Consider the following 16776-nt stretch of genomic DNA (forward strand, 5'->3'; position numbering starts at 1 on the left):
AATTTGTGGGTTTTTGTTTGTCCACCCGCATCTTCAGGATTGACCACACGTTCTCAATGGAATTAAGCTCTGGGGAGTTTCCTGGCCATGGACCCAAAATATCAATGTTTTGTTCCCTAAGCCACTTAGTTATCACTCTTTCCTCATCTTACTGGCAGCAATATCCTTGCCTGTGAAGCCCTTTTTGTGCAAAGCAATGATGACGGCACATGTTTCCTTGCAGGTAACCATGATTGACAGAGGAAGAACAATGATTCCAAGCATCACCCTCCTTTTGAAGCTTCCAGTTTGTTATTCGAACTCAATCAGCATGACAGAGTGATCTCCAGCCTTGTTTTCGTCAACACTCAGTGACATGATGTCACTGGTCCTTTTGTGGCAGGGCTGAAATGCAGTGGAAATGCTTTTGGGGAATTCAGTTCATTTGCATGGCAAAGAGGGACTCTGCAATTAATTGCAATTCATCTGATCACTCTTCATAACATTCTGGAGTATATGCAAATTGCCATCCTACAAACTGAGGCAGCAGATTTTGTGAAAATGTATATTTGCGTCATTCTCAAAACGTTTGGCCATGACTGTACACATACCAATGTGTTACAAATCTCAAACAGATATAACAGCTAGAATTACTCTATGTACCAATGTAAACAAACTGTGCCTGTCTATGAAACTACCATGCAAGTACAGTACATAAGGGCACTTGTGAATATTGATAATATTGTTAGACATGTTATAAGAGAGAGTTTCCAACATTAAGTGCTACTCCCATGCTAACTGTGGTTTTAATCTAAGTGTGCTCTTATTATTCAGTGGTGAGAGGAGGGTACCATGGTAACCGAAATGATGATGGAGTTAATTGAGACATCTGAAGGCAGAGGTTTCAGCACTGTGCATACAATTAGCTGGGCTTAGCCTCTTCCGTCACTCATATCATGTGCATTAGTATTGATATCATGAGCGATGCAGCTGCTGCATTGACCAACATACTAGTCGTAATTACACGGAAGACACTGTCAGAGGGGGAAATGTCACTCTATGGCCTGACAGGGTTATCAGTGTATATCCAAACAATGATTTGTGTTCTTTGAAAAAAAACTCACAAGCTATGATGAGGAGTCTGAGGAAGACGCACGTTAGCGTAAAGGTCCACTATGCCAATGGCTGCAAACAGCTTGACAGATTATCAAGGACACTTAGCTGATTCCCCATGAAAAATTGCAGGTCTGTATATCAAGAGGTGCTACCGCCCTGCCAATCTGCCTATTGATTTAAAGTCGCCACTTGACCTATCTATTTCTGTACATGATACACCTGCAATGCTTTCCTGCATGTGAAAAGTGTGGCAGGAAAATAATGGGCAGGGGAAATGCATAGTCTGATGTTCCAAGGATGCAAAAGCAGTTGCTATATGAGTCAAAGTTCACAGCTTGTATACTTTCTCATCAAGGACAAACATGGATGGACTGGTGCTGATAATGATATTGAGTTTATTGGCATTGCTTTTCATGAACTTGATTATGATTCAAAGGTGGACTGTATTATGGCAACATGTGTCAAGTTATGGTTTACACACACATGCGTGCACACACACAATCCATGTTCGGCTAAGAACACCGCACAACGATTGCAGCACCATTGACAGTGCTAGTCTCTGATATACCATGTGATAAAACGCTGGGAGAAACACTCAGATTGTGGATTGTTTCTCTGTCTGATCTCCCAATGATTTAACCGTGGTTGCCATGTGAGTAAATCTTCAATTTTTACGGTTTGTATGCTTTCTATTCATCAATGCCAAACATTTTCACAGACCATAGACCACAGACCATGCACTCACCCCCAGGTAAGGCCCGCCTTGGCTTGGCTCCTCTGCATAATACACAGAAACCCATGTGATTGATCACACAAGCTTCTTCTCCCTCACACCTCTGTTCGGATGTAGCTAGATAATTATTTGTTTGTTTCGTCTTTCTTAAATCTCTCGTCTGTTTACTGACCCAGCTAAGATGATCACATCTGGAAGACTCTGAAGTTACATGTTTTTTCCCTTCGAAATCACACCAGAGGATATGGGTGCGAAGGGCAAAGATCTTATTAGCTGCTCGGCAGGACGCTGAAAAGACTAAGCGGGAATGTTTAGTGCTCACTGTAGGCTCAAGGATTAGCAAGGTTTTCTCTCCCTCGCAATGTTTTAAAGATAAAGGGAGTCACTGATTTGAAACATTACAAACATAGCATATGGTTTGTGCGAAGCATGGCTTTGAAATCATGCCTGGATTCGCAAAGTATGTCAGAGTAGGATGCTGATCTAGGATCAGGTCCCACTGTCTTATTCATGGTTATCTAAAAGGCTAAACTGATCCTAGATAAGGGGTGTATTCATTAGGAACCAAACAGAACCAAACAGGCCTAAATAGGGAGGGACATTCATTCATTTGTCCAACAAAAACAACTGTTATCTTTTTTTATCTTATTTTTCACATTTTGCACAAATGAATAGACCCCAACATTTGTACTCTGAGACACTTTGTGAATATTGGCCCTGATTATTTGAATATGGGCCCTGATCATATTCACTTTGTGAATATGGAACCTGAACATGTACAATGCCTTGCAAAAATATTCATCCCCCTTGGCATTTTTAACATTTGGTTGCATTACAACCTGTAATTTATCTATATTTTGATTTGGATTTCATGTAATGGACATACACAAAATAGTCCAAATTGGTGAAGTGAAATCAAAAAAATAACTTGTGGTGCATGCATACTGTATAATAGTGGTGCATGCATACTGTATGGTGCATGCATACTGTATGTATTCACCCCCTTTGCTATGAAGCCCCTAAATAAGATCTGGTGCAACCAATTATCTCCAGAAGTTACATAATTTATTGAATAAAGTCCACCTGTGTGCAATCTAAGTGTCACATGATCTGTCACATGATCTTGGTACGTACACACCTGTTCTAAAATGCCCCAGAGTCTGCAACACAACTAAGCAAGGGGCACCACCAAGCAAGTGACACCATGAAGACCAAGGAGCTCTCCAAACAGGTCAGGGACAAAGTTGTGGAGAAATACAGCTCAGGGTTGGGTTATAAAAAAATATCAGAAACTTTGAACATCACACAGAGCACCATTAAATCCATTATTAATAGAGGGCCACCCACCAAAACTCACGGACCAGGCAAGGAGGCCATTAATCAAAGAGGCAACAAAGAGACCAAAGATAACCCTGAAGGAGCTGCAAAGCTCCACAGTGGAGATTGGAGTGTCTGTCCATAGGACCACTTTAAGCCGTACACTCCACAGAGCTGGGCATTACGGAAGTGTGGCCAGAAAAAAGCCATTGCCTAATGACAAAATAAGCAAACACGTTTAGTGTTCACCAAAAGGCATGTGGAAGATACTCTGGTCAGGTAAGAGTGGAATTGATCTTTTTGGCCGTCAAGGAAAATGCTATATCTGGCACAAAATGCCAGACTGTTGGTAAAATTGTGATTAAAATGACTGAACAAATCATTTTAAATGGAACTATAAAATGCTATGTCATCACCCTGAGAACACCATCTCCACAGTGAAGCACGTGGCAGCATCATGCTGTAGGGATGTTTTCATCGGCAGGGACTGAGAAACTGGTCAGAATAGAAGGAATGATGGATGGCTCTGAATAGAGGGAAATCCTTGAGGGAAACCTGTTTAAGTCTTCCAGAGATTTTAGACTGGGACGGAGGTTCACCTTCCAGCAGGACAATGACCCTAAGCATACTGCTAAAGCAACATTCGAGAGGTTTAAGGGAACATTTAAATGTCTTGGAATGGCCTAGTCAAAGCCCAGACCTCAATCAAATTGAGAATCTGTGGTATGACTTAAAGATTGCTGTACACTAGCAGGAACCCATCCAACTTGAAGGAGCTGGAGCAGTTTTGCTTTGAAAAATGGGCAAAATTCCCAGTGGCTAGATGTGCCAAGCTTATAGACACATACCCCAAGAGACTTGCAGCTGCAACTACTGCAAAAGGTGGCTCTACAAAGTATCTTCTTTGTGTGTGTGTGGGGGGGGGGGGGTTGAATAGTTATGCACACTCAAGTTTTCTGTTCTTTTGTCTTATTATTATTTTGTTTGTTTCGCAATAAAAAATATTTTGCATCTTCAAAGTGGTAGGCATGTTGTGTAAATCAAATGATTACAAACCCTCCAAAAATATATTTTAACTTCTTGTGGGCAGGTGGGTCAGTAGCGGCCCACCTGGCCAACATCCGCTGAAATTGCAGAGCGCCAAATTCAAAATACAGAAATACTCATAATAAATATTCCTAAAATATACAAGTGTTGTACATCGGCTTAAAGACTATCTTTTTGTTAATCCAGCCGCTGTGATAGATTTCAAAAAGGCTTTACGCCAAAAGCATACCATGTGATTATCTGAGGACAGCGCCCCGCTTACAAAGACATACCAACATTTTTACAACCAAGTAAAGGAATCACAAAGTCAGAAATAGCGATAAAATTAATCACTTGCCTTTGATGATCTTCATATGTTATACATGTTATACAATAAATGTAAATGTTTTAATTTTTTATTTATTTTTAAAAAATGTATCCCTTTCGTGGTATCCAATTTTTTAGTAGCTACTATATTGTCTCATCGCTAAACTCCCGTACGGGCTCGGGAGAGAGGAAGGTTGAAAGTCATGCGTCCTCCGATACACAACCCAACCAAGCCAAGCCGCACTGCTTCTTAACACAGCGCCATCCAACCCGGAAGCCAGCCGCACCAATAAGTCGGAGGAAACACCGTGCACCTGGCAACCACAGGGGTTGCTGGTGCGCGATGAGACAAGGATTTCCCTACCGGCCAAACCCTCCCTAAACCGGACGAGGCTAGGCCACTTGTGCGTCGCCCCACGGACCTCACGGTCACGGCCGGTTACGGCCGGTTACGGCAGAGCATGGGCGCCACCAGGGTCTCTGGTGGCACAGCTGGCGCTGCAGTACAGCGCCCTTGGCCACTGCGCCATCCGGGAGGCCCCCTATAAAACGTTGTTTTGTTGGCGCGTTTTGTTCAGTAATCCACTGGCTCAAAGGCGATCACGACATGCAGACGAAAACATCCTAATAGTACCTGTAAAGTTTGTCGAAACATGTCAAACGATGTTTATAATTAATCATCAGTTTGTCTATTGTCTAAATAATTGATCATATTTCAACCAGACAATAGCCTCTTCAATAGAAAAGAAAAACAACAAACGGAGCGCAATCGGTCAGGCGCTAAAAACAGCTATGGTTAATTTACAGTCCACTGAAAGAATGTTCTCATTCTTCCTCGTTTTTCAGAATACAAGCCTGAAACGATGTCTAAAGATGATTGACATCTAGTGGAAGCCATAGGAACTGCAATTTGGGTCCTATCCAAATACATAATGTATAGGCATTCAATAGAAAAGTACCCACATCAAAAATATCCCACTTCCTGGATGGATTTTCCTCAAGTTTTCGCCTGCCCTATCAGTTCACAGACATTAGTTTAACAGTTTTGGAAACCTTAGAGTGTTTTCTATCCAATACTACCATGCATATGCATATCCTAGTTTCTGGGCCTGAGTAACAGGCAGTTGACTTTGGGCACGTTTGTCATCCAAACTTCAAAATACTGCCCCCTACCCAAGAGAGGCATTCCAGGTTATAAGGCAACAAAATAGGAAGAATGCCTAGGGGGGTGAATACTTTTGCAAGGCATTGTATATTCTGGTCAATTTATGAAGTACACTGAAATTCCAATCCATTTATCTTCAAAGCTTTTCAATTAGAAACATTTTTAATTGGAATTGGAATTTGGTTAACTTTCTGAATTAACTGGAAATTAAATGGAATAGACCCCAACCATGTTCCTGATGCTTGCTCAATATGAGTGTTGAGAAAAGGGCAATCTGGGATGAGAATATTTGGACATTATCAAACCACTTAGTTGGAACTTATTGATCAGCCATTACTACAAAGGCCCAGTGTGTATCACCCTTTGCTAAAGACATTCAAAAGGCGTTATTGATCAAAATAAGCCAGATTTGTCCAAACTGTGTATTTACTGTAATGACACAGTACTCAGATTGGTCAATAAAACCGTGTGACGCATTGAACACTTTTGAATAGTTTATTGATGTACTAAGTGAGTTTCATCATTGAATAACCAAACAAATTCAAAGACAAAAATAGTTACAAAACTGGTATTGCAGATGTTGTTGGCATTAACTTTACATTGGCATTGAGATTCATGAACATTATAGCATAATTCATAGACATGCGTGCATGCAAATAGATGGGTTAAACTTGTGGTTAGAGTTGAGGATAAGGTTAACGCACACACATGTACACACACAGAGAGAGCATTGTTCTGATGCTGAAATCACAAAGCAATCCATTTCAGCACCATGGACAGTACCTATCGGTCAGATTACAATGGTTAAAAAACCTGTGGGAAACTCTTGTGTTATCATGTAGGTTGTTCATTTATTTAGAAGACATATCAAGGATCAGACAGGGATGAACATGTTTGGAGGCATGATGTTAAACTGACTTTCAGCCTTCTGCAGGCCAGTCATGTCTGACCTTGTGATGCCTTACTGACAACACGATTTCTAACTGATTTTAGCAATATGGGTCTCTTACACAAATGTTCATTATAGGAGGGTAATAGTCGAATCAAGATGATGTATATGTATTATCATGAGGAAAATCATTCAGACACACATACACACACACACACACACACACACACACACACACACACACACACACACCAAACGATCTGCTAAAATAATCTGATAATAAAATCACTCATGAAACATTTCAGCACTATGGACAGCCTCATTGTCAGGCGTTTCTGTGAGTTACTATCCTTCCTTTAAGACCAAGATGAAGTTTTCAAAAGGCAGATGTTGCATTGACTTCAAACCGTATGTCTAAAGGTGTTTTTTCACATATTAAATATTGAATCAACATAACGCTAGACAACACCATATCTGCTGCTCCACAATGTGAGTTTCCAGATTAAGATGCTTTTAATACCCTGGTGTAACTCAAGTATGCCTATTTATGTCCAATTTATATTAAAGTGACTATACATAGAATACTGTAACAATAAGCTATATGAGCGAGAACCGCTACAAATCACTCTGACACTATCTGTTAACAACTGCATGTTGAAAATATTAAATATGTGGACTAAATAAACCCTAGGAAGCATGAATAACTGTGTTTTGCTGTGAATATTAATCATCGATCATGACTCAGCCATGGTTTAGTCTCCCTTTTTTTGCAGTCTCTATCTCTCACACACACACCCATTGATGAGTGTGCATGATTGATGTGCCCTTGGATGCCTGTTCCTCCTCTGTGTGGTGTTTGTTTGACTGGCCAAATTGACTATTGGTTACATAGTTTAGCTTGAACACATCCCTGCCTGTTTTGATCTGGCTATAGGTTTCAATAGGGATAAGAGACCACGTGTGTGTGTGTGTGTGTGTGTGTGTGTGTGTGTGTGTGTGTGTGTGTGTGTGTGTGTGTGTGTGTGTGTGTGTGTGTGTGTGTGTGTGTGTGTGTGTGTGTGTGTGTGTGTGTGTGTGTGTGTGTGTGTGCGTGCGTGCGTGCGTGTGGACATGTTTAACTACACTTCTGGCAACCAGAAGTGTGTGTCTGTGTGTGTGATTTCAACATTTGACTTGTGGCATTTTGCCCTCCTCCTTGTTCTTCTGTGTGTGGGAGTTGTTTTTGTTGTTTTTATGATTGACTCTGAAAGGATGATATCTGAACACATGCTGGGTTGAAGGACTGACACACAAAAGACTGATAAACAACAAAAAATACTTAGGTCACTGAATGTTCACAGAATGCTTCTAAATGGCCAAAGAACAAGATAATTAAAAGCATTTTATGCCAATTTCCTGATGCTTTCAGAGATGATTTATCTGACATTTTAAAGGCTTAATGAAAACTGAACTGTGTGTGTTTGCTGGTCAAGTTAAGGTTATGTCCTCATTTGGTTCATGTTTAGTGTGTCTTAGCCAGCAGAACATGATCTTGCTACTACATTCTCTTGGTAAAGACTTCTTTAGAAATTGGAATCTGGGACTATATGTAATGTGTTACTGTGAGAAACCATGCAGTTTTTTTTGTATGGACTACAATAGCACTGCCCATTACAGAGCAACTTTAGGCGAAGGGGGGCAATCTCTACTGCACATCTCCATATTTGTAAACAAAAGATGATCATTTGTGAGAGAGCCTCGTTAGAATACCCTACATGAGAATGTGGCATTTGACCCTGGTTGAAAATAGTGCTGGTTGCTTCTATCCTTACAGCCTGATCTCATAGACGAGACGTAACGCAGGAGATGTAAATCCGGCCCTCAAATTAGAATGGTATTTTACATTTGATATGGTTACATAAGACAGAAGGCTACTTAAAGCAAAAAATGAAAGTAGGGTGGTTGGTCGGGCTGGATGGGTAGGTGTATAACATGAACGTCTAGCAACCCAAAGGTTGAGCATTTGAATCTCATCACAAATAACTTCAGCATTTTAGCTATTTTGGGACAAATTAGCATGTTAGTTAACCCTTCCCCTAACACTAACATTACTCCTTTAACTTAACTCCTAACTGCTAATCTTAACCCTAACCCCTAGCCTAGCTAGCGTTAGCCACCTAGCTAACATTAGTGTTAGACACCTAGCTTTGTATCCATTGTAATTCACAACATATCATATGAAATGGTTGATGGACATCCAAACATGAATACATACCATAGGAAGCGTAACATATCATACTAATTGGAGTGTCCTGGATTTACATTTACTTTGTTAGGTCTACCCCTGAGCACAGGTTTATCCTTAGGTATTGGCCTGTGCTACAGTTTGAAATGCCACAGACACTGATGCATGTAGAATTTGCAAAGTAATCAATATGAGTTGTTGAGCCCGACCCTGTCAGAATTCCTCCTCTTTTGGACGTCATTTCTATTATGTCAGAGATGTGATGTCAATCTCATAACTCCAGTTATGTTGTCATTTTGTTTTATCTATCAAATATGTAGACCAGGCCTACCACATTAATAAAACAAAAGCAAACGATGATGTTCCATAAATCTAGTGCTACCAACTAGGTTGTGTTAGCCTATAACTGCAAGGTGTGTTTTAACAATAGAATCGATGCAGAGACTATGACAAAAATCCACAGCGAAACATTTGGGTTAGTTGACGCAAAGCACTTTTGCTTTTTAATTGCAATTTTTATTTTCATTTTGCAATCCCCTTTGAAATCGTGACGTTTACATAGACACATTGTTTGTTGTAATCAACTGAGAGCCGCATCATTTGGCTGGGTTGTGGCGTGTACGTTGTAGTCTATGTAGTTAATTATTTTACCGCATTCAACAGCGGTTCCTAGGAGAGAGAAAGTAACATTCACGCTGGAGGACACTCGTATGCTGGGCTTGATGCAATACACACATCAGAGATGATTAGTCTTCATAAAATGCGCAATTTCATAATTAGATGAGGTTATAACCAACCTCCGATTTGGAAAAGAGTTGTCTCCAATACGTTGGCAATGCGTTATGTCGTCTAGTCTACTTTAAAAAATAAAAAAACACAAAAAAACAGAAGCGGATCTAAAGCAAGGATTCAGCCTAAGCAGTAACATGACATAAGGAACGTCGTTTGGAATCCATAACCTTGTTGGCTTTAGAATAGGAATATTATTGGTCAAAAAAGACTGAACAGATCAACAGCTTTTAGTGTGAACATTTTAACGCTTGCTAGTCCTGTATGTGGATAGATTTTGTTCAGCATTCCCTCAGACGGTGGATTTTTTTCCATTGCAGCTCAGTAGAGGGTGTGAGATCTTTCTAAGAGCACCGGGCTAGAACGAGCACAGTCTCTGTGTAACCTCTTTGTGATTCAAAATTACCAAAGAAAAGCACTGGAAACAAACGCAAGGAAACACCGAAAGGTGTGAGGAATGCGTTTTTTTTTCTCTCAGTGGCAGTGTGATCAGCACTAAATACCCAGCGTCGGTGTGAATTCAGCACCGAGGGGAAAAGAACAGCACCCACTGCTACCGCGGCACTACGAGAAAATCACGGATTTATAAAATTTGCAAGGTCAGTCATTACCGAACAAAAGCCTAAAAATGTGTCAGATGCTATTGCGGTTTGTTGTTTTCAATTATTTTCATACCAGCAAAAGGATCCATTCGATCTGAGGCAATTCTATATGGTCATTTTAAAGCTGGACGCCTGGACATAACGGGGTAGAAGAGCATGGGTATTATAAAGGACTGTCGCCTTTTCTTTTAGACCCCTCGGTCTATCTTTTGGGGGATAAACTGGATTACAAAAACATTGATTCAACAGCTCGTTTTCATGTCTTGAAATCGGGGATGAATTGTTTGTATTGAAAATGCTGCTTTGGATTGTCTTGCTGAAGGCGGCTCTTTGTGTGGCCATTGGAAATGTTACAAGGGACATTTGTAAGGAGCAGATATGCTCCTGCAATGAGATTGAAGGCGATTTGCACATTGACTGCGAAAAAAGGAGCTTTACTAATCTGCACCATTTGACTGGTCCCAGTTCCCAGTTTTATCACTTGCTATTGCATGGGAATTCTTTATCCAGGCTTTTTCCCAATGAGTTTGCTAACTTTTACAATGCCGTAAGCTTGCATTTGGAAAACAACGGTTTGCATGACATTGTCCCTGGTGCTTTTCTGGGACTGCAGCTCGTGAAAAGGCTACACATAAATAATAACAAGATACGGTCATTTAGGAAAAGCACCTTTCTTGGTTTAGATGACTTGGAATATCTTCAGGCTGATTTTAATCTATTGAGAGACATTGACCCGGCCGTGTTCAGGGACTTAAATAAACTTGAAGTGTTAATTCTAAATGATAACCTCATCAGTGCACTACCTATAAATGTGTTTCAACACGTCCCCATCACCCACCTCGACCTGCGAGGGAACCGAATCAAAACGGTGCCTTATGAGGGAGTTCTCGAACAAATACCGGGCATTGCGGAGGTTTTATTGGAGGATAACCCCTGGGACTGCAACTGCGACCTGGTTTCCCTGAAGGAATGGCTGGAGAATATACCGCAGAACGCGCTTATCGGCCGGGTGATCTGCGAGGCTCCAACGCCACTGCAAGGGAACGACTTGAACGAGACCTCGGAGATGGATCTGTGTCCTTCAATGAAAAGTGGTGCTGACGAGAGTTTAGTTGCACCTCCTACCCAAGAGGAGACCTCTGTACCTGGGCCCGTTCCAACGCCTTATAAAGCTAGTGGTGATCCTGGGTCCCCAACCCCAGGGAATGGGCAAAAGGGACGCTCTAAATCGCACTGGCAGTTGAAAACGAAGCCCACATCTATGACAGGTGTGAATGGGGAGAGAGAGCAGCTGCAGATTGTGCAGAACGCATCATGTCCTGTGCCATGCAGCTGCAAGCTCATTGGATCCCGGCAGGGGTTAGGGGTTAACTGCGAGGGCAAGAAGATAGAGAGCTTGGCTAACCTAAAACCCAAACCCATCACTGCGCACGAATTAAACATGAGAGATAACAACGTCCATGCTATAAAAAAGAACCATCTCAATGGCTATTCAAGTCTGAATCTCCTTGATTTGGGTGGAAACAACATTAAATTGATAGACAACAGCACTTTTCAAAACCTCACCGAATTAAGATGGTTGTACATGGATAAGAATTACCTGGATACGCTCATTGCGGAAATGTTCATTGGACTTCAAAATCTGGAATATCTCAGTTTGGAATATAATGACATACAGTTGATACTGGCAGGCACATTCAGTCCTCTGCCTAATCTGCGAGTGCTTTTCCTCAACAATAACTTGCTGAAAGCGCTACCTGTGGATGCTTTCCTTGGAGTGTCTTTATCAAAGATTAGCTTGCATAATAATTATTTCACATATCTCCCTGTCGCAGGGGTCTTAGATCAACTCAATTCGATCATACAAATTGATTTGCATGGGAACCCTTGGGATTGCTCGTGTAATATTGTCCCTTTCAAACAGTGGACGGAGAAACTGGGGGCAGATGTGATCGTTAGTGATCTCAAGTGTGAGTCCCCAGAAGAGTTCTGGAAAAGGGATTTCCGTCACGTCCGAAATGATCTGATGTGTCCCAAGTTGTATGATAAAGTCTACCCCACCTCTCTCTCCAAAAACAGCACATTCACCGCAGACACGGGTACGCGCTCGAACTCCTATGTGGAGCCGAACAGGGTATCCATCTCTGTACTAGTCCCTGGGCTACTACTGGTATTTGTCACGTCTGCGTTCACTGTTGTAGGGATGCTTGTCTTCATTTTGCGGAATCGCAAGAGATCAAAGCGGAGGGATGGTAATTCCTCTGCGTCAGAGATCAATTCCTTGCAGACAGTGTGCGACTCGTCTTATTGGCATAGCGGGCCTTACCATGCGGACGGGGGCGCGCAAAGAGGGTTTGACTGTAGCGCCCATTTCTCCACAACAAATGATGCGTAAAACGACTATTGACAATTAAACCTGGAATACAAACAGAAAGACAAATATACTGCATTCTCTTGACACAATGGCAATTGAAGAAAAATAAACAAATGCTATGTTACGAAGCTTCTTCATTCGCTTTTTGTCGGAGATAGACCATTTTTTGTTTGCTCCAGTTGACTGTGGTGCCAATGAGTCTGCTACAGAACCAACTGTAATATATGTATAGACCCCCTCCCCGCCCCCGAATCCCAGTACAGCTATTTGCCGCAATCAGACTGACGATCTGAGAGAGAAGAATCGGGAAATTGTGCACGAGCGCATGAATGTAATGTAAATAACTGACTATCAGATCTGCATGATTTCGCATGGTTTCAACACACACTGGGGAACCATACCATAAGTAACGAAGAAGCCAACTCGACCCTTCTTTCATGTTGTCAATATGATTATATACAGTATATATATGCATATAAAACTATATATGAATATATACAAAGTGCCATTTCTCTATTTTTTTGTGAACTGCGTTATAGGATTTGTATTTGTTGTTTTAAAACGGTAAAAAAAAAACGGAAAAAGAACACATTGGGACAAAAAAGCAGATAAACGCTGTCCACGCATGTTCTTTTTTGTTTGTTTTATCAGTTGATTGTCGATAAATATCGGGGTTATTTATAATTAGTGCAGATCTCATCATATCTGCACATTCAGCTCTTTATGAATGTATAATGTGTTATTTTATGGTGTGCCAATTGTTGAATTTCAGATATTTGGGATGCAGGTGAGCATGACCAATTAACGTCACTCATGGTTATGCTGCAAGGTTAATGTAGCTAAAAACAGTTCGTGGTTTTGTGTGTTAATGACTATAGCCTGCTTTGGGGGAGAGGAGAAGGCTTTACCGAATTATATGTTTGTTTTTCTAACTGCATATTTTTTCAAAATTTAAAATGTTTTCAATGGAAGTAATGGTATGTGCAGTGCGATCTATGTACAGAGCGCAGGTAGACTAAAATGCTTTTTTATGTAAAAAGTATTCCTCCACAAAGCGTAGGCTATGATTCACCTCCATTTATGTGAGCTTTTGTAAAGCCATCTATTGTGTCCAAATATGACAAATGGACTTACATTTTTTTTTTAACTAACGTGCTTAAAATAGATTGGGCAATGGTCAGTTTGCATACAGTAACAAATGACATAAAAACACGTCTTAACAATCGACAGTATTAGTCTGATGCCATCGGGAAGACATGGCAGGATCACCGCATTACTCTGGACGAGGAAACTCACGATGTCGCTGTTGTTGCATCTTCTCCATTGGAGGGAGGGCTGAGGTATAGGTGTTTTGCAAGAGGGCGTTTTGGAATGGGAATTTTTATCTTGAGATGTTAATTTAATCGGGTGTGAATGGGCAATGTTGCATTAAGACACATATATATTCTTCAATATTAGAAGTGTTCAGCAGTCGGTCTGTTGCCCAATGCTATGACATTTTACTGAACAACTATAGTGATATCAAGATGATGATTACAGTGTACAATAATGGTTAGCGTTAAACGTGATATTCTGATAATCCATTCAAATGGATCAATGTCACTGATTCTGCAGTAAAACGGTACAGATTACACGACTGTGAAATGTTTTGGTTTTATATGAATACTCTGTAAATTCAAGCACTGAATTAGTTTTGTTCATACTGGTTTTTATTTTTCATTAGGATCAGGTCCATCAATGTACCCACTGTATTTAATTTTCTTATAAATAAGCATATGTGCATATATGTGCATATATATGTCAATAAGGCATTACAAGTCAGACATGCACTGGCCTGCAAAAGGTCAAAGTGCTCAGAGCCAATTCAATATCAAACATGTCTCCACCCTGTCTGATTCATCATTTATCTTAATACAGCAACAAGCATTTCCCCCAGGCCCTTTTAACACTGTGGACTGATAGACTATATGGTTAGCTGTGTGACTGCATTAGCAGAACAATGTTCATTGTCGTGTGTCTGGGCTGTGTGTGTGTGTGTGTGTGTGTATGTATGCATTTAAATAATTCAAATTATTGATTAAATGTGTGTGCATGTGCACTAGTGTCTGTCTACATGTGTGTGTCTGTCTGTATGCTCACACACTCACCCCCCATCACTAAATGTAACCAATCACATAGGCTGACCTTGGGGAGTATTATCTTAGCAGGTCTTTGGCAACAACAGTGCTGTCCATCACTTCAGACTCGGGTCTGTTGGTGTATTGCTTCAAAGGGTAATTATCCATCTCTACTGTGGAACGTTTTTCCATGGCTCATTAATTATTGGTCATATCTCAACGCTGTGTCCCAGAGTTACATTTATATGCTTTACTACATTTGACCTGCTTCTATTTTGTTAAATAAAACGTGGTTGAGGTTGAGTGAAATCTATGCGTCTCTAAGACATTTCATTCGTACCTGGGTTGAACTGAAACACAGTATTATTGGATATGTGTGTGCTAAATGTGCTTGTTTTGTTTCGATAATAACCACTTGGTCTGTGTTGTCCATGGTGCATACACTGATTGCTGTGCGATTGCATTAGCAGAAAAATGCTATTGCAGCCAACTTATTTCAGCACCGTGGACAGCACATGTCTCTACCAATGAGATAGCAGTTATATGGGGTGTTCATTGTGCTCCGTGGTTTCATCTCTGAGGTAATGCAATGCTGTCCACAATTATACCTGTGTTTGGGTACATTCAAAACACAGAATATTATGTTGCTTTTGATGACAGGAGTATTATTGTGCTTGCAACATCAGAGTTCAACAATGACCCCAACACTGGCTTCCTCCTCTTATCCTCATATTCAGTATTACATGATGTTTGACCAAAGCATTCAAATGCGAGCCTTTGTTTTACTGTATAGCAATGCAAAGGTGCTGATCCTATGTTCATTTGTGAAGTAGAGACTTGACAGGTTATTCCTTGGAAACCAAATATCTTGGAAAAATCATTTAGATATTTGATATCAACCACTGTCCAGTTATGTGCTGCAGGTTACAGATCAAAGCCTAACCTTACTGTGGCTTTGCTCTCTGCAGCGATTTGTATTTTAGCTATGAACCCCAGTTGTGCTCTGTACAGTTCTGACCAGAGCTTAACTTACTCTTGTTTTGCTCTCTGCAACCCCAGCAGGCTACACACACTTAACTGATCATCTCCCTGAGAAGCTGGCAGCTTGTTGCAACCCTCGCAGCACGGCACCCATCAGCAGCACACCTCGGGAGTTTACTTTCCCGATTACTCCCAATGCCGGTGTAAATACCACAGCTGTTGTTGATCAGTATGACTGATCGGACCACCAAGTGCTGCCTGTGACCTAACCTCTTCAATTCTCAGCCTCCACGTATTGATTAGATCTAGTGACTCGATCATTGACTTTGTTTTGAGCCGCACGCTGCACTATTGTTTCCATCCTTCAGAGGCTTTTGACATTTTTGAAATTTCTACCTGCTCAATATAATGTGTCTTGCCTTTGTCGGTAACAATAACACAAATGATACAATGTTGCATAGATACTGAAATAAGACGTTTAGACTAAGATAGCGATCATCCTTCGCTGGCATGAAGGTTTTTGTAGACTTGTAAAATTGACTTTTGCCAAGTTGGTGCAGTAACTTTTGCCAAGTTGGTGCAGTAAGGGTTATGTAGTAGCCTGGAAGGAAGTAGGAAATGTAGACCAAGGTAGGTTGGATGTGAGAGACCAACTGCCCCCACCCCTCGAACCTGCCTCATTTTATTTTGCTGAAGCTTTCTTGGTTCTCTGTTCTGGCCCAAGGGAAACCTACCTCCATTGCTTTTTACAATTATCGGGCTGGTCAAAGTGCTGATCGTAACTGGGCCAAGGTTAACATGTCTTATTGATGGAACACACACACACACACACACACACACACACACACACACACACACACACACACACACACACACACACACACACACACACACACACACACACACACACACACACACAAATAGAAAGAAGGTATTACAATTTAATTTTAGATGGTAAAATGAATCTCTGTCATTTTGTAATGTAGCAAGTAATACCACATATAAAGCCAATTAGGTTGAAGGAGGAGAAATATGACTATTACTATGCTTGGATTTCGTTTTTCTTGATTGTTTTTCATGGATTCCAGGGCGTCTGTTAATCTCATGGCAAGCTTTCCTTTCAGTGCCTTCTTTTGT

At 40.9% G+C, this 16776-nt stretch overlaps 1 protein-coding gene across 1 annotated transcript; it reads left to right on the forward strand.

Moving 5' to 3' along the window:
- Positions 1 to 9579: 9579 nt before the first annotated feature.
- LOC115133038 (SLIT and NTRK-like protein 1) lies at positions 9580 to 14687 on the forward strand. Its single transcript, XM_029665870.2, has one exon. The coding sequence runs from the start codon at positions 10463 to 10465 to the stop codon at positions 12560 to 12562; it is 2100 nt and encodes a 699-aa protein (XP_029521730.1). The 5' UTR covers positions 9580 to 10462; the 3' UTR covers positions 12563 to 14687.
- Positions 14688 to 16776: the final 2089 nt, after the last annotated feature.

The sequence above is a fragment of the Oncorhynchus nerka genome, linkage group LG2 (assembly GCF_034236695.1).
Source record: "Oncorhynchus nerka isolate Pitt River linkage group LG2, Oner_Uvic_2.0, whole genome shotgun sequence".
Lineage (NCBI taxonomy): Eukaryota > Metazoa > Chordata > Actinopteri > Salmoniformes > Salmonidae > Oncorhynchus > Oncorhynchus nerka.